Raw genomic sequence first — 27,168 nt, forward strand, 5'->3', positions numbered from 1 at the left:
CTCACTGAGGAACAGACGCTGCGTGGACTACCTTTCGTCTGGCTCCTAACCTTCGACCTATCTGGCATGGGTGACCCTACCAGGAGCATTTTTCATTACTACTGCCAAAATACCTCTAGGAGTCATGGGAATACTAATGCCCTTCCACCTCGTCAAGGTTATAGTCCATAATGGGGTGGTTATTATATATATCGGAAGATTAAATTTGAAGGTTTGTGCGTGAGATGTCTTTTTACCTAGAAGAATAGCTAGTGTAAACACAGAATATATTTATCGGAACCCTTTTATAAGGTTCTTTCTCAGGTTTTATATTCGTACGTTACGTTACCGACATTTACTCTCTTGTCACTAGTAAGATACTATACGTTTATTTTTCGACGATGCTGTGATTTGCCGAGGTGCCCGTATTCCTGAGGACACAGCAATTTTATCACATGAGGTTAATGCTAATAAAAGAGGTCCGGCAACACTTCCCTGAGGAACACCAGAAGTAACCTCTACTGCACTTGAGCTAACTCTATCTATCACTACTCTTGGAACCCGACGATTCAAAAAGTCTTTAATCGAAAATCGGATATTTTTATCTATGCTATATATTTATAGCATAGTGAGTATTTTTCTATGAGATACTTTATCGAAGTCTTTCTTAAAAACTAGAAAGAACGCATCAGCTGGAACATTTTTCTCACCCGAAATAGGAATATCATGAACAGGAAGCGTACGTTCTGTCTCGCAGAATCTACCTTTTGGGAGACCGTTTTGATTTTTCATTAATAACTGCTGATTGTCGAGGTTTCTCACGATCCACGATCAAACTAGCAACTATGTATATGTTCCATAGCCTTACACGACATGCACGAGAGGGAAATAGTTCTGTATTTGCTCGGTTTCTCCTTGTCTCCATTTTTAAATATGGTGTTATATTTTAGCCGTTTTGCAATATCTGGGAACCTTGTGTTCTAATCCAAACCCCTTCTTCTCAAATATTATTTCTAGATACGACGAAAATTCCGGAGCTAGATTCTTAAATATACGAGCGGGTATTTCGCCGGGCCCGTAGGATTTATTGAGCTTGGTGTTTTTTCGCGTTATGCCATCTAGGCTCCGCGCTATCGTTTATCAATTACCTGGGAATGAACTTGTTCACTGCTGAGCGCGTGATGTCAAGGAAACGATTCCATGCATCCTCAGTATTTCGGTGATTACTATCTTTCTTAAGACTAGAAAATTGATTCTGTAGCACGCATTTTAGGCCATCGTAGTCCCCTTCTTCAAACAAGTGAATTTTCCTTTTAGGCTTCTTATTTCGGACCCCATGAAGCAAAAACTTCCTTTCCAAGTTTCTATAGTTAAAATATTTTCGGGAATTCTCGTTGCTAACAAATCAAGAATGTTGTCGCCACTAGTTGGTGAAATGGCAAGTTGATGCCATGAGTTCAACGGAAAACAATTCAACAAATATCAAACAACCCTTCTATGCGTATCAGGGACCCTCAGCGGAGGCAACTCGACTCTCCTTCCGCAGACGCATGGTTGTCGCAGACGCCCTGCAAATATTCAACAGTAGCCTCGGATGGGACGGTTCCAAAATAATAACGACAAACTCGAGCGGATAAAGGGAAGAAACGTTGCTTAAAGTATTGCGGTTCCAACCTGGAACGTTCACGGAATAACCAACAAAAATGCAGAACTAAAAGATGATCCCCAAGAAACTGAAATAGCACTCATAACGGAAACAAAAGAGAAGATGAAAGGCGCGTCTGGCAAATATACCGAGATGTACTCTGGAGTGGGCATCAGGTCGCCTGCGGGCGTAACACTTCTTTTAAATGAAAAGTGGACTCATCGGAGTGCTGCACACGATTGGTTAGAAGGAAGTGCTCTCACGACACGGTCGAAATTCGGAAGAGGATGCTCGGATGCTGTATGTGCCTATGGTTCAGATGAGGGACGCTAGAAAGAAACAAATTAGTTAATATATGCTTGAAATTCAAATATAAAATCTTTGGGCTCATCGCACATCATTTTTTTCATTTACATTCCCGTTAGTTATTCTGAGATTTCAAATGCAAGACTTCTCCATCCTGTCGGTGGAATAAAAAAGATTTTGGCAAATGCACAATTGCTCCAACCGCTGGAAGAACACAAAGTCGTTCCAGTTTATGGCTATGAGCCTGGGGATGCTACTCGGGCGTCTCCCCCATTTTCGGGCAGTTGAGAGAGAGCAACAATGAAGTCTGCGAGTGAAGGGACGTTATGGGCTCTTGCAGTCGCGGTGGTAATATAGTGCCAAAGAAGAGGTTATTCCTATTATTTTCTTTGTCTGCTTCCCTTACTTGTTTCCATTTCATGTGAGTGTGCTTTGCCGTATTTTTCTAAGCCTCTCCCCCAAAATATTAGAGCGGAAAAGGATTCGAATCCTGGCAAATTACTTTTTATGGACGCCGAGCGTAATGGGAGGTACATTAATTTTTTCAATGAATATTTCTTTGTTGATTGTTAGATATTATCACCAAATTTCTACTTCTTCATATTTCTAATCAGGTTCGAGAAGCTTTCACTAGGGCTGCGTCTCACTTGAAAATAGAAAATATTCTCAAGTGAAGAATATTGTGGAAATTTTAGTAATCATATGAGTTAAATCTCAGTCGGAAAAAGGAAAAATTTCAATACGAGAAGTGAAATAACTATCCATTAGAACTACGCCAGCCTCTTTATTCGTATGTAAGTTTCTGGGAAAATCATTTTTTTTGTGACAGTTGTAATTATCCGTGGAAAAGAGAAAAATATAGTGATTAAAAGACTAACGTCCCGCTAGCACTACCCATTAATTAATTAAAAAGGGTTTCTTATTCGTGGAATTCTCCATTCCTCTTCACGTTTTCACGGGAGCTGCACTCGTAATAGCACGGCGTTTAATATGCCTGCGAGGGAGAAAAATCTCTCTCTTCCCTTCTCTCATAATCACCTCCCCGCTTGGCATTGCAAATAAAAGGGAAGAGCCTCCGCAAACTCCGACTGTCGATGATGTCTGTGACCATTATGGAGGAGCTTCACGTCTCCCCTACGATGTGTTTATGGATATAAAGACGCGGTGAAGTTGGAAATCCGAAGGCAGAGAAAGAGATTTGCTACCTCGCGCGACGACACTTGTGTGAAGACCACCCGACTCCGGAACTCTTACTTCAGCACAGCTGCCATCTGGCTTAAAAGATCGCTTTCGCACCCCATAGCGCATAATGCTAATGGATTTCAAAGAAGTTTGGAGTGATGCTGGCTGTAAGAAGAATTTCGTTCGAGAGAATGTCAGGAATATATATATATATATATATATATATATATATATATATATATATATATATATATATATATATATAATATATATATATATATATATATAATATATATATATATATATATATATATTATATATATATATATATATAATATATATATATATATATATATATATATAATATATATATGCGCCAATGCATAAGCGTGCGTCACCTGCATCTTTGTATTTTTAACTCTAATGGGAGAGAGAGGATATTGGAAATTTTCGTCCAGGTATGCGAATTTATTCCACTTGTCCTCCGCACTGAATATGGGATTGTCTGTTCGGTATGGGGGATAATAGCGGATGATTCTGCATAGGCTTCGGATTTTGGCATTAAAATCACGCCTCATGCCCGGAGATTGGGCGGGTGGCCTTGGCGGAGAGTGGTTGGGGACTGGGGAGGGGGTGGGGGCTGCGGCGGCACATATCCCTGGTAGTTACCCAGCCATTGTTGAATTCGGCTCAATATCTCGGGGTATAGGGTTTTGTCGCGGTTGTTCGCTTTGGCCCCCGGCCGCCTCCTCCCACCCAGCCTCTTCCTAACCTTGGACCCTTCCAGTTTCTCATTTGCCGCCCGCATATAAATGCGCTCCACTTCCTTCCACTGGAACCTACCTCATCCCGGCCCGAGAGCTCAAAATCTGAGGATGTTGGGAGGCAGTGTCGCCGCACGAAGCCTTCATTTTATGTGTTCCATGTCTGAATGGTTTATGCTATCCACCGAGGAAAGCCGGATTCCGTCGGTTAATAAACGTTTCTTGGAGCAAGTATAATTAATGTATTGAAATAGTTTTGTAAAAATTTCAATTAATGAAGGGATGATGAGTGGAAACTAAATACGTATGGCAAATATTTCTATAAAATGCCTATTAATATGCAAAGAGTATTTCAATTAAATGTTGAATTAATTATCAGCAATTGATCTGAGGATTGGGCTAGATTTTCTTTGGGTCGAGGCACTTCTTTCAAATAACGAGGAACAAAAGATATCTTGAGTTGGTTCCAAAATAAAAATTTATCAGAACATTTCCCATTTTCTTGCTTCGTAATGCAAGTAAGGCAACTGTGACGATATACCCACCTTTCATTGCCCGTAACATGTTCACTGAACGTATACACGTGACAATTCCTGTTGTTCGCACTGAACGTATGCATAAAACTCTTTTGTTCTCTTTTGGTAATTATTTTATAATACTTAATTATTATTGATCATTTTGTCACCCATACGCACAGTGTCCCCTTGTATCTCTAGATTAGACCTTTGCTTTTGTTTGCTCTGTTACTTTCGTCATCCTACTGCATCCGTTCCCACAGCTATATCATGTTTTATTCAGTATTCACATTTTCCGTTTTCCTGTCGTATTTGCATCATTTTTGTTGATACCTCCATCCGCGCAAATACCCCGCGATTCCCCGCAGAAGTGCGAGGCAGAGTTTGCATGCGCCATGTGGAAACGATGCGATGCGATGAGGAAGAGGAGGGAAGTTAAAGGGGCGAAGGACAGGGTATGCCTCACGAAGCGAGGATATATCGTGAATTTTAAAATTCGTGCTTCATAAAAAGACTTAATTTTCGTGAGTTTCTTATAATGTGCGTCCTGTTTTTTTTTTGTTTTTCTGCGTCTTCCATCTCTTTCCAGCACTCATGCGACCGAAAACTAATTTTCTCCAGAGATGACACAAATGTAGGCATTAAATCTGGTTGTAAACTTTTCCAAGTACAGAAACAAAGAGAAAGGACACTCATGACTAATGTTGACGTTTCGACGGCCAATTCATTATTTTCGGAATGCCGTTCGCGGGATAAGGATAGGGAGAATATGTGCGGGGGGCGGGGAGGAGGTAAGGGCGCGAGGGAAGGGACGAAAGGCGGCGGCTATTGGATCGCTTTAGTAGCTTATATTAAGCCAGGAAGGGATCGATTTAAGAGCCCGTGCGTTAACCACTTCGCGTGTTCTCACCTCTAGGCAGTTTCTGGATTTGGAGACGGTTGCAAGCAAGGAAACATAGAGATAGCTGTTAAATGATTGGCGATGGTAATAATAATAATAACACCTATACTAATAAAAAGTTTTTTTAGCGAGATAGAGTCCCTTCTTCTGACTAACCCCTAATCATTTACATAAAAACTTCAATGATCATTATATTAGATAGTGTAGAAATTTCGTTAATAATTAAAAGGGAAATATGAAACAAAATTACAATCTTACATTATAAAATACTTGGGTGGACTCTGAAAAGATATTTACTTTTGTGTGAAAAGCTTGAGGGTTATGAGTGGATATCCTTCAGGAAAAAAACCTGCTAGGTGGGCTTTCTTCAACGAAAAAACACACCAAGTGGATATATGAGAAACCTACAGAAATATGACAAATGTTTGTATACGCAATAAAATTGAAAAAAGTTATACATATCATGAAAAAACTAAGAAAAATAGTGAGCAGTGGTGCTAAGGAGTGAAGAGTAAGGATGGAATAAGCAAGGGAGGCGGGAGATTAAGCAGAGTAGAAGTAGTTAATCGTGCGAAGGAAATAGTTGGGAGTGCTTTCACCCACTTAGAGGGCGGAAGAGAAACTTAAGGAGAGGCAGAGTAAATGAGGTGAAGAGGAAATGATTTGTGGGCTTGGATCCGGGAGAGGTGGCGAAAAAGACTGCGGCATTTGCAGCGCGTGTGCAGTTGCAGATTGGGAGTGGGGTGGGGAAGGGGTCGTGCCAGTGGCGTTCAATTGAAGCAAAGGCACAATGTGGGAATGGAGAAAGTGATGTGCATCATTTTTTATGGGATAGAGTTCACGTGGCACGTATACGAGGCACATGGCTTATGGATCGTGCATGTGGCTGATTTTGTGGGTCGATGGAAAGAACGTGAGATGGGGTATTCTGAGCGGTTTGTTTTGGGACGAGAGTATACTATATTGGTAGGAAGTTTGAGGATTTGGTTTTGCAATACATTTTCCGGGCATCTATATTTCTTGAGTGAATCGTTTAGGTGGCCCAAGCATTTATGTGGGGAGGAGGTGTTGTAGCAGAGGTGGAGGCCACGGATTTGAGTTAGCTTTCAGTGCTGAAATAACTAAATTAAACATAATATTTACCTCATTGATTACAGATACGTAATTTGACGCTACATTCCGCTTAATTTTGGTCTCATTTGTTCATCAGGTTCATTTGTTATGTGTTATTCTTGACTGGGCTCAATCTTCTTCCTTGCGGGGTCCACGCATTCAATGCTTCCAATATCCCATCATTTGATCCTTTCCCCACGTATACGTGGGGAGTAAAGGTTTGCCCTCGCGAGCCCTGATAATCAAGTTGACAGTGACGCCCAGTCCCCCCGCTTCCAGTGCTCCCGGGGCGTGGTGTGCGGCGCCTATCCGGATAGGAGGTCATAGATCGGTTTCAATTTAACAATCTGGTAATCTCAAGAGTTTATGACCTTAACTTATTTGGCGTGTGGATATGGGGAGGATAGGAGGGATGTTAGTCGTTTTGAGATTTTGGGATACTTTTGGGATTTCTTTTTTTTCTGCCACCTAATTCAGTGCCTTTGTCAAAAACGTAAAATTTCAACCTAATAAACATTCGATTCAGATAAATCATTTAAATTTGTATTAAATTATTACATATTGAGCCATGTAAAAAGCTAGAATGTGTTTAATCTGTTTCACTCTCTTTCCTGCCATTAGGACCGACAAACTACGTTTGTATTCAAATGATTCGCTTTGTAACTATTGAACACCGCACACCCTTAACCTCGATATTTAGAATAAAAAGGAAGTTGACAATTGTCGGTTTTGAATTTAACATTGTGGCTGTAAGGATTTTAAACAGATAAGGAATAGTATGAATATTGGTCTGTACGGTGAAAATAAAAACATAGTGCATAGTGCATATCATATCTCTTTATCAGTGCGGGTAAGACATCTTGAAACCTTTCATGATACAATTCGTTGGTAACATTAATTAATTATTGTGTGGATGCAATAATCACTGTAGTATTTGTTCTTACCCATACTTTCAAGTTCTGTAGTAACTTAAGTACAGGTATGGAGCGATATCCTTTTCGAACTTTTGTTTTGAAAAATTTGATTTTTTCATATATTTAACATTTGAAATATTTTGATTAGTTTTATTTAGATTAATTTCAACTATATTGTAGAAATCAAGCATTTAATATGCATTTCAAGCCACAAATGGTTATAAGTCTGTGAAGAAAGTCTAGATTTATAGTAAGATCTTAGACGTTTTCGTTCAATGGCATCTGATTACTATTCAATAATTTCAAAGCATGAAAATCATTTGCTTTAAAAAAAATCATTTTTACACTTTGAAACAACCCTGCGTTGTAATACAAATTAATTGATGACTCCGTTAAAAATTACTGTCGCGACATCTCCCGACGTTACTTTGAATTTGTCAAAGGGAGGAGTTTTAGATAGTAAAAGTAGTTTTTGTTGTCATCCCTTACAAGAAGGTTAATACATATTCCGAGAACACATCGTTATGAATACATTTATGCATTGTGAACGAAAGTATTATGTTTTCAGTCCTAATTCCCATTGGACAGATTCGCTTTTTATTTGTCGTATGAATGATAAATTAAAATATAAATGAATTTACTAATGGATTTGAAACTTTGTCACTGCCAGATATTCATAATGCGCCGTCAAACTCATTCCATTCACAGTGAGCATATTTTTATTGAAGTTGTGCAAAAATTCCCCGTAGTAGTAGGTGAAATTTTAATAATTTAGAAATATCACGTCATAACTAATTGCGAAACCCAAAGAAGCGCAAGAGAAAAGGTTGTTATTCTAAGAATATTTTTAAAAGTCCATTACGATCAGGGGGACATTGTTCGATGTGTGTCCTTCATTATGGAAGGGAAAAGTCGAGAGTACTTGACCCCGATCTTAAAAAAGTGGAGCATGTTAATCCAGAATATTTAACAATCACGATAATTGGGGAGAGATGGGAGGACAGGACATTCGTAATACTCAGGAAAAAGAGACTTTCCATTGAGCCGTGGACCACTGAAATTAAAAGCGGAGGCGAAATTCTGCTCTCTGCGTTTTGGCACCGCAAAAATAAACAATAGAGCAACGAATGTGGAGAATTCCCATTATTGAAATGGGAATGTCGGAGGGAAACCTTAACCCTTTTATAGGGAATTAGAAATGAGGGAAAGAGGCCTCGCTAGAGCAATGAGAATCAGGCAAAACCCGGCTTATGGGCCCCGAAATGATATTTAAAAATTACGCCGGCCGAAAATATTTTTTTGTTTTTTTTTTGCAATTCAAAATGAAGAGCTTAGTCTCGTTTTAAAAGAGATTTACTGTTCACGTACTGATGACTTCGTTCTATTCTCCAATTATGCTCAAAGGGCACTTCAAACTCTTAACTGCAGTACAACACAGCGAATTCATTGTTCGGTGCTTTAATGCGAAGATAATGCAAGGGATTCTCTAGCATTTGAAATACTCGACATTTTATGATCACTATAGGATTAAGATTAAAATGAGACGATAGGTGGGGGCTTTAGTAATGTGGCCGTGGAGGAGGATGGAGAAGGTGAAGTGGACAGAAAGGGAAACGAGTGAGGAAGTGTAGGTCTAGGTATGATGGGTAAGGAGATGTGATTATCGGAAGAAATCCAAAGGCAGGAAAGGAGGCTTCAGGGCGTTTTCTTTAGCGATGGGATGTTGAGACTGTAATAGAGGGGAGAATGTTAGGCAAACGAGAAAAGGGAAGGAATAGGATAGGCATTGGTTGGTTGGAATGAAGGGAGGAAAGACCCGAGCGGAATACCCAAGAGCAAGTACCCGAGGGCACTTACTCTTGGGTCTGATTTCAGGTTGTGTTTTTGATTAGGAGAGGCAAGTCAATATATTTTTACACAGTTGTGTAAGTTCACTTACCAAAACTTACCAAAACAGGTTGAATACCTATGGTAATAATAGAGGTTTTGAGGACGAAATTGAGCAATGTGGCCATTGTATTAAAATATATGTATAAATCCCCTATTAATAGTATCTTTAAAACATGTGTTGGAATGAAAATAACTCAGAAGGCATAAGTATTCCTTACCGAGTAAAAATAGCTGCGAGCTGAGCAAATGAATTTTTAAGTCATCGGATTGTGTGTTACCGACGTAACGGATGTGAAATCAATTGAGGATACTGAATTAATAACAACTTTAGGGTATATCTTATCCCTTAGTTATAATATTAGTGAATTACTATTAATATTACTAACAAATATCTAATTCGTATTTGCATGCCAAAAAGTTTATAATTCATCCAATGATTTTATCTAATTTGGTTGATAAAGTCGTGATGAAAAGTCAATATTTCTGTTGACATTTCGTGTGTTCTGTTAAATTCGCTGGTGGTATTTCCGTGTGCGACCGGGTCTCGCAGTTTCTGTCCTCTTGCCCTGACTGCTGTCGTTCGTCTCGCCACAGCGCCAACCACTGGGCCTTCGGTCTGCACCCTTGCTGCTTCCACGCCTTCAACGTGGCCCTGCACGCCGCGGCCTCGCTGCTCTTCACCAAGGTGTGCCTCGGCATCGCGGGGCTGCAGCCCAAGTTTGCCGCGGCCGCCGGCGCCCTCTTCGCCGCGCACCCCGTCCATACGGAAGCGGTGAGTACATTTCCAACCTACGTTGCCTGTCTCACGTTCCGACTCGTGTGCATTACCTATAAAATACGAGAATCTCATTTTATCTCAACATTTTCGAACAATAAACAGTAAATCAAGTCAATGCTGTGGCTCTTTTAATTTTCAGGACTAAGTGTCATATTTTCAGCTTTGGCATTTATGAAAATGTGTTTCCACTCTTTGAAACTACCAGTAATTTTGATATGTTATGCGAAATGGGTTTCGTAAACGTAAACGTAATGGGTGTGAAATGGGTTTCGTAAAATGAAATGTAATTCACCTGTTATAAAATTCCATCGGTAAATTTTTACTGGAAATAAATTAGGACAATTTTTTGTTAATGTTGCAGAATGGAAATTGGGTTTTAACATCGTAGCGTTGATTTTTAAAAAGTTCTAAATTCAACGCTAATCCGGTGATATCCTGTTTGTTTTCTTCTAGGCGATTGTAAGGCTTCGAGGAAAATATTTTAAAATTCAATAAGAAAACTGCTCATTGAGCAATCTTATCCCCTAGTCTAAGTTGATGTTTAAGAAACGTGTTCTTTGTCATTCCATAGTCTTCCGTGCTCCTATCGTGATACAACGTCCACAGTGGTCCTCAATGCATGGACACTCTTGCACTGTCAACGTAGTCACAAGTCGCTCCATTCTTAGATAGCATGGCCTGATTAAGTTCTTGATCGAAGGATCAGTGCCCGGAGACTGCGAAGTGGCTGTCATCATACTAATTTACAAAGGCGGAAATCGCAAAGATTCTAGTACTTAGAGGCCGTAATCTCGTAAGCCCACATGCGGCTAAATGTTACCGTATACTATACCATTTACGATAGAAACCTTTCTCAAGAGTGAAGGCATTTATTTTCCGACACCGGCGCGGGTTTTTGAAAGCGTAAAGCTTGCGAAACTCAGATTATTTAATTCACGACGTCCTGAAACAATGAGCGTAGAATACACACGGGGTGCAATAGCCTTGTGCATCAAAGGCGGCCATAAAGGTCCCCGGGCCGCTTATGCACTAGTGGGCGAACAGATACATCTTCATGTAGAATAGAGCGTAGTTAACTAGGATGGATAATTCCTATCTCACCGTAAATAAAGGGAAGTAGTAGATTGCATGGGCCGTGAGAGGTAGTGTAATATACAGCGTGCTGCAGGAAAGTATTGTAGGACCCGTGTTCTAATTAATATACATCAACGGTACTAGTTCCGTATAATATAGCGTTATCTTTTTTGCGAATGACACGGTGATCTACAGAGAAAGGAGGTCGCCGGAGGATCATGGATAATCTACAGTATTCCGAATTGGTTTACCCCATTAATTAAAATTCTCAGTCAAGGAATGGGGCTTTCATTTAAATCTTTTAAAAGGGAGAGCAATGCCATTTCGGGGAAAGAGGATTTAGTAATACAACTCAATGTGCAAAATTGACGTGGTAAAAATAAAATGTTAATGTTAAATATTTGGGACCCTCAAAAAAACACTTATGATGAAGCGAACAGTCAATGAAGGTATGTGGAGCCACTTTGAAGGAACTGGATTCACTGGACGAGTTGTTGGAAACCGTGAAGGGAAATCAAGGAAGAGGTGCTACACTCTGCTAGTGAGGCCTCTCTTGGGTTACTCGGCAAGTATTGGAGACTTGGCGAGAAGAACCGCTTGTGTTGTGAAAAAATGAACCTATGATATCAAACAAATCATTAAGACCCTTCATTATGTCGACAGATTGGACCATTCGGGCAGCACAATGGAGTTAAGTTGCAGTATTAATGTATTCAAGGGCTCTTTCTTTCCTCGCACGATTCACTATCTCACCTGAAGTAAAACTAAAGAATTAAAGTACTCTGGCCAATGACCGTAGGAGAAAAACATCAATCTCGAGCATTGAGTTAATCAAGGGCGGTGACACATCACCCACAATTACCCTGGATGGCTTGCAGGGCATTGATGGACTGTTTACTCTAGATATTGATACCTGCGAATCTGATAAAATGTAAGGGTTCTATAGGAAATACTTTTTTGATTAATTTACATTTTAAAGTAATATTTCTCTATCATTGAAATTCTGTTCCAACATTGAGTAGTTCCCTGTCCATTTTAAAGACACGGATATTTGAGTTATCTCAGTAACTATTTTCCGATCAATTAATTCACGTTGTTTTACCATTGCTTTACGTTGATTTGCAATGTGGTTTTCGTCCAAAACCTGCCTTAACCGGTTGAATGTCAATAAAGATAATAGTCCAGACATTTCAAATTATGTCTCCTTAAAAGTTTAGCATGAGAATTATAAGTAACAGTCAGTTGAAACGGTGAGGTATGCACTCAAACAGGAGGTGATACATGTGTAGAGGATTCATAAATCATTTCTGTGAAAATAAGGCAGCATGGTCTGTGGAGGCTGAAGTGGTGCTTCCCGTTGCCTTCATCGCGGCACCACCCTGGACCCTCAAACCTGAAATCCACTCCCGGGCGAAGGTGGGGCATCCACGTAGCATCAATCTTCTGCACATGTGGTGAGAAAGCCTCCTGAAGAAACGGATCCTACTATCCAATATTGAAATTGAAATTTCGAGAGTCATGTCCCTCGGGTATCAAACTGGTTTTTTTCGTCTTTACTAAATTGATTAATCCTCAGCATCGTCTTCAGGCTTGCCATGTTCATGGTATCTTGCTCCTGATATGTGCCATGGTAAACAGCATGCCCGCAGTCCATTTTCATCTCTAACATCTCCATGATTGGCATAGAGATGGAATCTGAAGCCGCGAGGAATGCGTTTGGTTTGTGGTCCCGCGGCAAAGTGTTTATTCTTGTTTTCACCGGAAGCGGGGAAAACCCTCTCCTCCACACCCCGACCGGCTGTGGTGCCGCACCCCCCCAAGGTGCCCCTGCCCAGGCCTCCCCCCGCCGTCCAATTATGGACACCCTTGTTTGAAGAGATGAAAGCTCGAGTCGCGGGGGCCAATACCGGCAGAATCATCGACGGACATTATACGCTTGAGGCGCGCGATCCAAGAGTGGAAAATTATGTTAAAAACATTATGTTTTGGCTCACTCGGGAGGAGGAGCGGACAGGTTGTACGTGCTCCCACGATCTATTTATGTGACATTCTGTTGTTTATTAAGTCAGTCTTTATTTGAGGGCTGTTGATTTATCACATGGCTAATAAAATCCTCAAATTCTGAACCGGATTATTTTTCGTATGGCATGGCTCGCGTTTGTTTGCTATCTCTGTCTACGATAATAATATTGACATTCTTCCTCGTTGATTGAGACACGCCACGGATGTAGCTGGTCTAGTTTGGATGAAAAATGGCAATGTAGTCATTCTTACAACAATTCTTTCACAGAAGGTGAGTTGAGAAGTAATGGCGATATGGAGTTAGCAATATTGAATGCGAACCATGGGGTTACTCTCGTCCCATGATAACTATTGATAAGCAAATTAAGACCTTCACTGAAGAGGCCTTTCTACTCTATAGCACTTGAATGCTATGCGTTCAAGTAGATTATATTTTTTTCAAGTCATTCTCTAACGAGACCATTCACAAGTGAGGCGAACTGCTGCGGTAAAATGGATTCTTTTGCCTGGAGAACTTTCATGCTTGCATTCACTGTACGTATAAGGCATACATTTACAGACAATTCCAGCAAGGCAATTTTTGGTTCTTGCTTATAAGGGCATCACTGTGAGAAAATATGTAGTAGGGCTGAGCAAGATGGGATGGTTACATTAGCGGTAATATTGGAGAAAATATTTTGTTATATTTGGAGGAAGGGAAGAGAGCCAGAGAGCATATTGCTGATCTAAAAATTATTACGTACTTAAGTTTTAAAAGTAGGTGAGTGACGTATTGTTTTTAATAAATATCGAAGAAAAAGAACCGTAGTTGTTCTTATTTAGGTTTAAAGTCCGACTACCTAACAGTGATTTAGATGCAGACAGTGTTTTCCAAATATTTGATGAAATAATTGCGAGTGGCTCTGAGAGGATACTCACGCTAATTATGTTGAATGGAATGCGATGGCATACGGAGGGAGAAAAGCAAAGCTAAGGAAAGAAGAATAATTATGGAAACACGTAAAACAAGAGAGGCTTGTGGAAGAAATTCCTCAACTGTAACTAAAACCTAATCTAAACCGCAAAAAGACGTACCTACTTGTAGGTGCGGGCGGTGAATTCCAAGGGAAACAATTATGCTAAATTATGGTGAGACGAAGGTTTAGGATCATTATAATCAATTCTCACAATTTCCATGAGCGACTGAGGATTGAAGTCATAGTTAAAGGCTCATCAATTGTGATATAAAATTCAAGAAGATTTCAAAATCCGCAGATGAAACAGTTGGAACGGTAAACAGGAAAATACTAGGAAGTCGTGGATCACAGAGGAGATACTTGGGAAGAGATAGATGCAAATATGAATTAAAGGATAAATTAAACATGAATTAAAGAACGAAAGCATTGGACTAGTGTGGAGTAAGAACGAAGAAATGTGTAGTGGGCTAGGATGGGCGAATGATGTGGCGAAGGAAACGCGGTGAAAGAGCGGTGCAGGGATGTGGAGAAGAGGAAGGGAAACAGAATGAAACGTGTGCACCCCACAACAATGTGAAATTAATGGCAGAGAGTGAAGGAGGAAAATTCATGCTCACTTTACGAGATGTGGTGAAAAGTTATTTATTGACGAAGAATAGATTCAATAAGATGGAAATGTTAAATACATGATTAGTATAAAAAGCATCGGGAAGAATAGCGGAGAAATAGATTAACTTCAGGTATTACTAGCAATACCTTAAAGATCTTTTAAATACATCCCTTGAGTGTCGGCACATTTTTGCCAGGGCGGCTTTTCCTCGACTCCTTGAGGTCCTCTAGGGTACAAGGGTGCAAGCTTCTTAGACGGCTCATCGGGTCCCATGCTGATGTCCTTTTGAGGGAGAATTTCACTTTAGGAGGAATAGCATATAGTCTGATGGTGTCGAGTCGGGACTGAAAGGGTGTGGGGAATCGTCGCGATGCCGTTGTAGTAGGTCTTCGCAAGCAGACACTCGACTCTGCTCTTGGTTGTCCGTCAAGGCCTTGTGGACGACTTTAGCATAGATATTTCGCATCACAAAATTTTCAGTGATAATGGTGAACACCGTCATTCTATCAATTGCTATACGATCCGCGACCTTAACTTAACCGAAGGCCTGAATTCACCGCACACACCTCAGGAAAGAATTGTTTTTGTTTTTTTGTTCACACCTTGTGAATAGAAGAGCTGTTTTAGTGAGAATAAGTTTTAGCGGGAGAATGGGTGTTTTCTCATTCAGTCGATATATGTCGGAAGAAAGTTCCTTTTGTGTGTGCGCGTATGTGTGAAATACGTAGAGAGGGAAGCGCTTGATATGGCTAGCTTACCCGTGGGCGTACAAGAGCGGTTGAGGTAGGCAAGAAATAAAGGAAATGTTTGAAAAAGTGGATTAGTTGTGGTTGTGGGAATCGGTAAAATCGCCGTAGAGTGGTATAGAAAGTATGGAAAGAGTTATAAACTCAATGATAATATTTTTGAGGCTGGATGTTGGCCCAAAGACAAATTTATTTCAGTCATAATTTTGAAAGCGATAAAGTTAAAGGAAGAATATTTGGAGGATCGGTGGACTACGCTTAACAATAATAAACTAAGGACCCGTGAGACTGAATCCATTGATTTACTCCCAATTGGATATAGTCCCGATGTGAGATTTCATTTTATAAATTTTATCACGTCGATGGCTCACTAGCGAGAGTGAACTCTTTAAACAACGCCTCGGAAGATATAAATTCTGTGTTTCAGCTTTAAGGGTGTTATCGGGATGTAAAATGGAAATGGCTAAGACCCTGAGGCACAAGGCTCGCATGTGACTGGACTCCAGAGCGTTGTCTCCGCCTGGCTCCTTCACGTTTATCTCCATTGAGCGGCATGTGTGTGACGCCAGAAAATTTAGCACTCTTCAAAAAAGGTTAAGTAATTTTAATAATGGAGCAGTCTGGCTTGTCAAATGAGTTCCTGAAGTCAAAGAAGTCGGTAATGTGCCATCTTTTTATATTGTTATGTAAAATAGGGAGGCTTCATCAAGCACCACGGGGGCTTGAGTTGCTGCAGCCACTCCGTACACCATATCGATAAGAATCAGGTTTTGTATTGATTTTAGGGTTTAAAATGATTGGCCGAACAATATTATTTTCCAAAAGGAAGGCGAGATAGTGTTAAATAAAGAAATAACGAGAAAACTATAACAATTTTAGTTCGAGTACCAAACACTTTTTTAAATAATAAATCAAAAGAGAGATGGTACTTTTTTCCACACTTTATTTCTAAGTCGACCGGTTTCGTCGCCTAGGCGACATCATCAAGACAGGACTTTTTTTAATCATTGCAAAATTACCAAGTTCACGTGGAAATATTTTTTTTTAATTCAAGATCCATGAAAAATAAGTGGAAATGTTTGCTCAATTTATTTGAAGAATATTTAAATAAGAATTTGTTGTAAAATATGAAAGGGATCTATCAATTCGTTCGAAGTAACACGATTAATCTAAAATGCTTCAAATGAGTATTATGGTGAAATTGATAAAATAGCTAAATTTGTTAAACAATATCTGCCGAAGGGTATATTTTAATTGATTAAGTGGCAAATAAATCGAAATTAATTTACCTTGTTGACAGGAAAGCCCCAGATGACTCAGCTCTACTCATAAAAAAATTGAGTTTGAGAGGGACGCAAGCACAGTTACGAATATGTATGGTTGTTTTAACTTGACTCTTTGCATTCAGAATTCCAAAATTACGTGTACTTTAAAAATAGCTTGAATTTAGTTATTACTAAAAAACGACTAGTTATCAATATTTCCTTTTAATTCAAATTTACTTTACCTGTCGAGGGTAAGAGGGGCAACATCGTAATTATGTGAACAATAATGTAAGATAGGATTAATTTCCATTTAGAGAATTCATGTCGTCATCCGGTGTGTCCCCGACATCCCACATGAGTACTCTTGTCTCGATAACTAATCAATCAGCATAGTTCGGGAAACTACATTCATATTATATTTTGTTGAGGCCACGTAGAGGGGAAAATAGCACGGGGCTTTGAGCTGAAGTGGTGATTTATTTAGGCCATGGGCAATAAAAGTCGCACCAAGCCATTTAATAAAAGCTGGATTAGTCAAAAGGAAACAAGTTATAGATTACAAGTAAATATATAAGGTTATTCAAGACAATTGCAGGTGAAATAATCTCTACAGCCGGCCATGCACGAAATCGGATAGACTTTATGTATGTTTAAAGATGACTGGCGTGTGAAAAATCGTCTTCAAAGTAATATTTTGAATGGGTCGTCAAGACTGTTTGCATGTTTTAGTGAGTTGATGGATGACTCCCAAGAATAGTTCCGACGAGTTGCCTTCCCGTTCCTCAGGTACGATGAATTGAGACTTATACGTTACAGGAAGCAACTAGTGACGTTCCATTTAGAATCCGGGGCACTCTCACCTCACCCTGTTTGGCCAACCGTATAAATTGTCAGAAGTATACATTCTTCAAGTTTTTCATGCGATAAAAAATTATTCAGCCAGCCGATCTCTCAGCAATGCATATTATTAGCAATCAAATGCGTGGCCGAGAAATAGCTAACTGAACTCATAATAACCTTCGTATATGGATTTCTCACTTTTTTACTTGTATTGTCTGCATATGTTCTACAATCCGGAACCTTGACACTATAATACTCCTAAATGATTAATTAACGCATTGCTACTTCCTTGGAGGTAAGCAATATTAGCGTTTAAATATACTTCGGTGTGGATATTCTGGTTATCGTAGGTGTTCCTGTGATTCGATTGCTGAAACAACATTTCTCGAAGTCATAATTATATGTTTTTATTTTCCGTGAAGCCCACTAATGAACCCGCGGGGGATGACGGGGCCGGAGATCCCAAATGAAGGGCACCTGCCCGTCGAACTTGAGCCGATCGGAGCGCGGCAGGGCGGGAGAGAGGCGGGGGGCACAGGGGGGGGGGGCGGTGGGAGGGCAGGGGGCAAACGCATGCATATTCCATTCCGATTTTATTCCGCCCACCGATGGGCTCTTAATCTCCAGACGTCTCACGGTTCGCCAAACCACTTTCCTCTCACAGCATATTCCTTTTTTTTGCCGAAATAACGGTGATGAGAGAAACTCCGGAAAATCCAAAAAAATACGCTACCGACCGAATAAGAGGAGAAAACTGAAGGTTGTGTGAGGGTCCATGGGGTGGAGAGGCTGCGTGGGAAGGAGGAGGGCAACAGGGAGGGAAGCCGATCTTGGGAAAGAAACCAGAAAAAGATAACAATGTATTCCCGCTTCCCATCGAACCCTCGAGCTCTCTTGAAATCATAAAATTCTCCTTTCCTGGTATTTCCAAACTTCTCCAGAGTTTCCAGCGCCTCCCACTCGGCCCCCCTCCCGCTTCACCGCCCCCCCTCAGGCCTACTCTTCACCAAACCCCTCGCCTCAGCCACCCCTAAACCCCGTCCACCCATTACCACCCCTTCACCACACTCTCCCCATTTCCCTCACCCCGCCCTCTTTCCCAACCCCTTCCCCTTGGTTCACCTGTCCCAAGCCCTCAGCACCCCTTCACCCCCACCCGCACCCTTTCCTCATCCCCCCTTATCTTCACCCGCCCCTTCCGCCACGCTCAATCTCACCCTCATCTCCCTCGACCCCCACTCCGCACTCCCTCCCTTTGCTTACCCTTTCAATTCGGGCCAAACCCCACCTTCCTCCCTCTGCATCCCACCTTCCTCTGCACCAATAAATCTTAATTATTGTTTCATAATTCCCTCATCCTCTCTCTCTCTCTCTCCCTCCCTCGCAGGGCTCGCGTCTCTTCCTTAGATGCCGCCCCTCTACCACGCGCCGACTCCCCTGCGCCATCTATGATTTCAACTCGCTCCTTCCGCGGTGTAATCCCCGCGGGCTCTGGGAAAGACGCGCCCTCCCCACCCCATTCCCTCCCTCCCCACCCCCGCTACCGCCCTCCCCATTCACCCCCCCCCTCTTCCAATGCCCTCCCGGTGCTAGACGGCCAGCCATTTGAATAATCATTCATTCGGAGAGCGATGCAAGCAGGTAGAAGAAGATGAGAGTGCAGGGGGAGGCGCTTGCTTAGCTTCCTCTTGGATTGGGGGGAGGGGGGCAGAAGGTCACTGGGGAGGGGGGCAGGGGAAAGATGAAAAAGAAGAAACTTAAGAGCACCCGCAAATACGCATGAATTATTTAATGCCCCGGCCGCCCTTGTTTTATTAATCCCGCTCGTTTGTCTTTCTTCGCAGCCTCACGGCGCGGTGCCTCCACCTCCTCCTCCACCTCTTCCTCCGCCTCTTCCTCCACCTCCTCCTCCACCTCCTCCTCCACCTCTTCCTCCACCTCCTCCTCCGCCTCCTCCTCCTCTTACTCCTCCTCCACCTCCTCCTCCACCTCTTCCTCCACCTTCTCCTCCTCTTACTCCTCCTCCGCCTCAATCCCCTCCACCTCCTCCGCCTCCTCCACCTCCTCCTCTTCTCCCACGTCTCCTGCCTCCTCACACTCCTCTCAGGCGAACCTAAAGTTTCCGCGAGGTTTTTGGATCGTTCCTCTGGAGATCGTTCCTTTATTTTTTCATAATTTCCCGATTTCCACGGTTCCTGTTCCATCTCTTCGGCATCGCGGATAAATAATTTCATGTTGTGGGTCAGCTGGAGCGGAAAACTACCGGCTGGTGGATGAAACGTGAGCGACAACTTTTGCGGAAGCAATTTACTTTTCGGTACCCGCCTATTTACCTCCGAAGCTGTGCCCAACTTTTTAAGAGTGGTTATTTATTTCTTTGATGAGTGCTTTTGCAAGGCGCGGAATGACTTTGTAACTTGCTCGCGTTTCAAGGCCGTAATTCTCTCAGCACGACGTATATCCGGGTATTAATGAATTGGCATTGCGTATTAAGACGTTTTAAGTCATTAATAATTTTCCAGATTCCTTCTTATTTTCATCAAGTGAGTGTGTTGCTAAACGCATGCATTAGAATTTAGTATGTAGTGAATGTTTAGTAGTATGTAATATATATTAGTTTTGATAAATTGTTCCTGTTTTATATATTAATAACACTAGCAAGTGGTATTTGAGTAAGTTTCAATAGGCTACAACCGAAAATGTAGTCAATGTGTGATAGCCGTAAGTTTCTCTTGTAATATGAGAGAATGAAGACTGCGTTAGTCAAGTGCGTGTACGTGATGATTCTACAGCCTCGTCATTATTTCAGCACAATCTCAAGTGAAAGAAAATCCATTGGGAACATTGGGTATTCAAATTCAGTTATCCCGTTAAAATCTCCAATAATTGTTCCTTGATGATAAATTATACGAAACAGCATTTGTTTCACATGTCCTTCCTTTTTCATCCAACCCGATTCCGTCGCTATGCAGCAGTTCACGCGTCAGATGTTTAAGAAATAACAATTTTTGCTCGAATTGATCATTTCGAAATTTCAGTAAGAGTTACGTATTTCATTAATTATCAACCATCTCAATTTTCTCAAATGGCGTACATATGTTTTTTTTAAGGAATTCAAGAATAATTTAAGGTTTTTTTACCATTTTAGGCATTCCGCATGTAGCAATGGAACGCATTTGTGAATACTTGATTGTTCGCAGGTAAGAGATATAATGTTGTTTCGAAGACACGATTAATTAAGGGCGGGGGAAGCAAAGTCAGTCGGCGGAGGGTAGTGTCCATCAAACGGTAAGCACTGCGTCGCACGCATGCAAACTCTTCTCCTTCGGCCGCTTGCAGACTCCCAGAAAAATCTTTTAACTGAAAAATCACGCAGGTTGGCCGAAGTTGTTCTGTGCTCAGAGACATCACGGGGTATCGAACTCGGGTCGATCAGTAACGAAAAGTTCCACTCATTCCTCTACCACACCACTCACGAAGACCACCGAGATGCTTTTAAAATGTACTGGTTTTATCCAGGATATTTCGTGATGAAATTAATTGATCTGGCAATCAATTTCTTAACACGCGAAATTTCTGTAAATCGCCATTATTATTATGTCCCATATTCATTTACAGTTTCATCCGTAGGTAGGGAATGGAATGGGAACTATTAATACCGCATTGTGTACTTCCGGGTGCGTCAACGCATTACAAAATGAGCGTAGTCTCCTCTCCTCCCATCAAAGGCGCCTGATTCCCGCGCTTCCTCTGGATGCCCGCTCCTCCTGCTTCACCTCCCGCGCACTCACCGCCGCCGTCTCCCGACCCATCTTCTTTTAAATTTCCTGCCGTCGCGACAGCATTAACAGCCCCCTCCATGCACCCCAACCTCCCTCCCCTTCAGTACCATAGCCGCACTCTTTGTCCTCTTTAAGGGGAGAGCGCGGAGAGACGGAGCCGCCGTGAGTCATAACGGGTTAAGATCTATTCCCCCACGAAATAAAAGCGTCAGCTCTTCCTTGGTTCCTCGCCGAGAAACGTTTATCCGGCTGCTTGAGGTATTTGACTCGTTTTGCGAATTTTGCATGAGCCTCCCTTTAACTGGATTGTCTCCTCAGCATCCCCCGCCCAACCCCTGCCATTCCCCACTCTCACATCGCTCGCATCCTTCCGCGGTATTTGTTTTTCCTCCACCGGAGGTTTTTCCCTCCACCGACCGCTCTCATATCCATCCCTTCATCGCGACGCATTATTTCCCTTTTACTTCGACGCATTCCTCCGCCTCCCTCTTCTCAACCTTTATTCTTGTTTGCCTCTCAACTCTATTTTCGCAAACTCAATTTTTTTTATTCATCGTTGCGTAAATATTTACCCGTAAAATATGTGCCCGTATTCACTAAATTTACCTTAATTTTTCATGCTGAATGTTTGCTTAAGAATACTATTAAAGTAAGCCAGCAGAGCATCCGCTTATTTTTGGTTTTGATATCACTTGATTTTCTGCGAATAGCTATGAATAAAATTAATAACAATGTATAGTCAGTCTTATGTGTGTTTATGGGGAATTTCTTCGAAATTAGTGGTTATTCATGAAATAAGGCAACATTTTAATTAATGTCACTCAAGGGCTATTTTTTTGTTATATGATTATTTACTTATTTTACAGGAATGATTCTTTGATATGTAACTTTTTTTAATTCTTAATTTATTCCACCGTTAATTTGGTGTTGTGTACTACGTAAAATGTGGAATGTTTTCCATGTCAAAAGAGAATTTAAGCGGCTTCTCTTGTCAATTTGTCATGTTATTCAATAACGAATTCATTTCGATGTTTTTATTAATTCTAGTGAGTTTTACCACTATCATCAATATGGGCGCGTTTGACAGGTATCCTGTAATTTTCTTGCATGTAATGTGGGCTCAGGTGACGCCATGTATGTCTATGTTAAAATCATTGGATTTCAATTACGTGTAAGTTTAAACTTTGAACGACGGAAAAGCTTTTAAGTTTCATTGAGAGAGAGCATATCTGCTGGATAGGTTAGGAGCCAAACGAATAATCAAATTTCAAGGTTGCAATTTATTAAATGACGGATTGAACTTCAAAAGAATGTGACTTTCATGTTACAAATCTCGCATTGAAAGTCTTCAGTTATTTTCTGGTAATTTTAAACAGGAATAGCATTTTCTTTCGGAAATGAGTAATACAAAATAAACAGGACTAGGAAGTATAAAATTACATCCAATTGTTTTAATGATTCCAAAATATTGTAAGTAAAATTTAAGTCTCTGATTTGCAAAAATATATTCTAATGTTATATGAATAATAGCAGAGAAGTATTATTGCCATTTGGCGGATTAGAATCCCTGATTCTATTAATATTTGTCTTCCATGAAAATAAATTGTGTTAATTCTTCAGTTAAATGTATAATGGAAAAATTGTGAAAACATTTGTAGTTATTAAAATTTATAATTATAATGATTCGCTCCTAATTTATTATGAGCATATTATTTATATTTCACAGAAGATGAGTTCTTAGTAGAATTAAGAAAGCTATATAGAATTACCCTTATTTGAGAGTGGCACCGACTACAGGCACAAAACTAGAGCCCTATTTCCACTTTGTCTGTATTTTCTAAACTGTTTAGGGCGGATATATCTTGTATTTAATATCCCATCCAACGGGCGGTGTACACATTCAAAGTGCTCAACACAAAGCACCTTAAGTATGGATAGCGATAGCACTTAAAAATATCAGCTTCTCCAGGATTAAAACGCGGGCACTCAGGGGGGAAGCCAGTACATTATCCACCGCACCATCCCGATCTCCCGGATAGCTTATATTATTGATTCAAAGACTTAGTTTCCGAGCCGAATAAAATAACACTTAAATCAAAGTTTTGAAGGGCTTTTTCTTAACATTCTAACATGAGAACCCTGTCATCAATCCCCTCCTCCTTTTCAAAAATTCTCTGGACAACTCAATTCATTTAACTCCTAGTAGTAGTAGTAGTTTTGAGGGGAGGCGACCGACAGCTGAGGTCATTTGCGCCATAGGGGATGGACAGGAAAGGATGAAGTGTGGAGAGAAACCTGGCGTCGGCATTAGCATACTCTTTACGAAAGGCGCCAAGGGGTCCGCAGCTTAACGTCCCATCCGACGGACGGCGTACTCACTCAAAGTGCCCTCCACAAAGCACCTCAAGTAGGGATCGAGATACCTCTGAAAAATATTCAACACCGCCGGGATTTGAACCCGCGCCCTCAAGGTGGGAAGCCAGTACGTTAGCCCCCGCACCATCTCGATCTAACTCCTATGGCCATCACGGTCCAAGACACCTCCGAGGAAATTGAAATGTTCTCTGCTCTCTTATTTCAACGCGTACCTTAGACTCTCTCTTTCTGATACACCTCATAAATTTGCTTTTATGCATCTTTTCCAATCCCATGCCTATGAAACTCATATTTTAATGTGTTCGGTATTTTCTGCAATCCTTAAGCTTACTGGCAAACCAGAGTTGAACAATCCGCCAACCGTTCTAATTTAAAGAATTCCCCTCCGACTTTCATTCCTACCTCGAGTTCTTCCCATGCCTCTTTGATCATTTCCTCTGCATACAGGTTGAACAGCAACGGTGATAATGGGCAACTCTGCCTTACACCTCTTCCTAATACTTCCTACCCGGACTCTCCGTTCTCCACTCCCACCTGAGCAGTCTGAGACATGTCCAGGTTGCGGATTAGCATCCCGTCCCTCCAATCCATTCCTACTTTCTGCAATATACTCATTAGTTTTTCCCAATTCACTCTATCAAACGCTTTTACGAAATCTACAAAACAGGCAAATACCTCCTGGTTGTATTCTATATTCCTCTCGATTAATAATCTCATTATTGCAATGGCATCACGCGTACCTCTCCCCTTCCTAAACCCAAACTGATCATCCCCTAAGTAATCATTTGCCCTACTCTCTATCCTCTTTTTGTAGATATATATGGATAGATATAGATAGATGGTCGTCTTATTTTGGGGGCATGATTAAGACTATGAAGTCTCTTCTACGACCTAAGCCCTTGTCACACATTTACAATATTAAACTTGCAGATAAATTACACAAATTATGCGTGAATAGAAATAAAATTAATACATATAATATCTTAGGATTTACATACAGCAGCAAAATCTTAGTTGCCTGGTTAATTAAGTACTATAAAACAAAATATACAACGAGCACACATACAAATACTATGCATGTAAATAATATTTGTAAAACAACATTCCTAGTTAAATATAGTGATCCCAAAATGAAGCTCCTGCGAAAGAAAAAGGAAGGACGTCGAAGTCTGTTTACTGCTCTGTTCTTACCGGTTTGTTTACTGGGAAATTAGCGATTTATAAAGTGCGCGCTTGAACGATGGGAGAGATGGTGCATTTGTTATAACGGATGATAGCTCATTCCAATTACCACATGCTACAACTGCATATGAATGTTTGTATGTAGTTTTTCTGTGATGAGGGATAACGAGTTTATAATTCCTCTGCTATAAAGTTTATATGTTACATCAAGGCTATTTAAGTCATTGATAAAATACTAAGCGGTTTTATGATTTAGTATTTGATAAAGTAAGGGTAGTATTTGTAGTTTTGGAGAATCCAGAAATAGCCGTTTAAGTTCGTTAAAATAATCTGTAATGTGATCTGTAATTTTCAAATTGTAAATGAAGCGTGCGCACGAGTCAAAAGCCATTTGTAGCTTCACTGATAGCAAGTTTGAAAGGTTTTGATACGCTATGTCACCACAATTAAAGTGAGCAATAGCGAGAGAGGAAACTATCTGCTTTTTTAATATGATGGGCACAACATACTGATATTTGCTAAGTGAATAGAGAGATTGATTGACAGTCCTGAGTGTTTGAAAAACTTTTTAAGACCATGAGAAATTTACATCTATAAGGAGGCCTAGATATAAAGTATATAAGAAATAGTGCTTATACACGTAAGTGTGGGGTTCTTTTAACATTCTAACAGGATGTTTATTGTTCTGTATTGATAAAGAACTCTTTTTGTATGTGAAAAAATAGTAGCCTACCGGCACAGGGAAAGGAACTGGCACCCCTGCCCTGATGCGTGAATTTCTCACGCCGTATAGGGATTATTACTGGGTGAACTCTACCATCACCCACCAAACCGACCTTCGGGTTGATTACTGTGTTCGTGAGTCTTTTTATCTTAAAATGATTTGCATTTTTTACAAAACATTTATTTTTAACTTGAAGGAGCCTTAAAATATGCATAACTTTCAAGGTTACGTAAAAATTTCTTCCCTGTATTTTCTAATTTTTTTGAGTTCACTTTGTGCTGAAAGTAAAATAAGTCTAGCTATCTAATCCGTGTTATTTTTTCCCTCGACTTTCCTTTACTCTGCTTGAAAAATGATTCTCATTTATCTTTATTCAAGTCAGAGATTCTTTGTTATTCGTTGCTTTTCCTTTAAATTTTTCTGTATTTGGATATTCTTAGTTTAATTACTCAAGCATTTTATGTCATCATTTTTTTTGCCCCCGCGTTCTTTCCCTCATTTGTAAGTGAACACGGCTGTTTCCATCAATGGTGTGTGTGGTATACCTGTAAACACTGCCATCTACAGCACTCCGAGTCATCTCGCTCATTCTTTTTTCCTTTTTCAGAATATCCTCTTCCGGTTTTTTTTTTTAATTTTCAGCTTCAGTTGTCCCTCAATTCTTGCTCGCTCTTCTACGTGGATAATGCTTCCGATGAAAAGGGATGCGTGGTGATTAGAATTTTCCTGTCATCAACATAACCCTGGGCACACTTGACCTATACATTGTTCTTTTTTTAGATCACTGAGAGCCTTGGCGTTCTTCATTAATATATCATGTGAGGAAGTTTCTCATCCAAAATGAAAATAATGTAATAATTAATCTTAATTATCAGCACAAGATAAAGTATAAGGAAAAACACGAGTAATATATCAGAGTTGCCCCTTTGCCTGAAGAACCTTATAGGATATCATTTTTCCCGTATATTTTTATTGCACTTTTTCTGAATTAACACTGAAATCTAATGCGAAAGGGCTTTTCATTTACTCATTAGTTTCCAAACAAATATGCTATTATAATAGAGACGTTAACTCCAGCGATTTTCCAATAAATAAAGATTTATTTTCGACCAGTTTCGATGTGCTACATAAGTCATTTTCACGGTCTTGAAAAGGATGTAGTGCATCGATACTAGTCGAAAATAATTTTTTATTTTGTGGAAAATCGCAAGAAAACCGTCTCTCTTATTAATAATTAGCACTTCCACCACATCTCTTCTGATTCTGTGATTATTTTAGAGTACGATATTCTCCTGAAGTTATGGTTTAAATTCTTGTTGAATAAGCACACTAAGGGTTTGAAGTATTTGGGCTCATGACGTACCTGCTATTATATTTTCCTTTAAAGAAATTTTTATGCGAGAGGGAAACCAAATCGTATATCCAATTCATCATTCAATTGCTAACGTTGGTTATGCTCATGTTGTGAACAAGTTCGGAGGGATGGATCCAGTCTATAACAAGATGAGCTCTCTTCCAACTGGACCCTATCAACCAATTTCAACTCAACCACACTCGCACTCTCTTCAAGAGTCAATCTAGAGAGTTCATTTCATAGTACCCAT

The 27,168-nt window shown here is 40.4% G+C and overlaps 1 protein-coding gene across 1 annotated transcript in view; it reads left to right on the forward strand.

Annotated features, from left to right (window-relative positions):
* The window catches only part of LOC139688552 (protein O-mannosyl-transferase TMTC1-like), a 1,154,623-nt gene that overhangs the window by 425,492 nt on the left and 701,963 nt on the right, over nt 1–27,168 (forward strand). The window contains 1 exon segment of the mRNA XM_071586100.1: nt 9,804–9,981. Coding sequence (XP_071442201.1) covers nt 9,804–9,981 — 178 coding nt within the window.

This window comes from Hetaerina americana, unplaced genomic scaffold, assembly GCF_022747635.1.
Source record: "Hetaerina americana unplaced genomic scaffold, ioHetAmer1.1.p SCAF_20, whole genome shotgun sequence".
NCBI classification, from domain to species: Eukaryota; Metazoa; Arthropoda; class Insecta; order Odonata; family Calopterygidae; genus Hetaerina; species Hetaerina americana.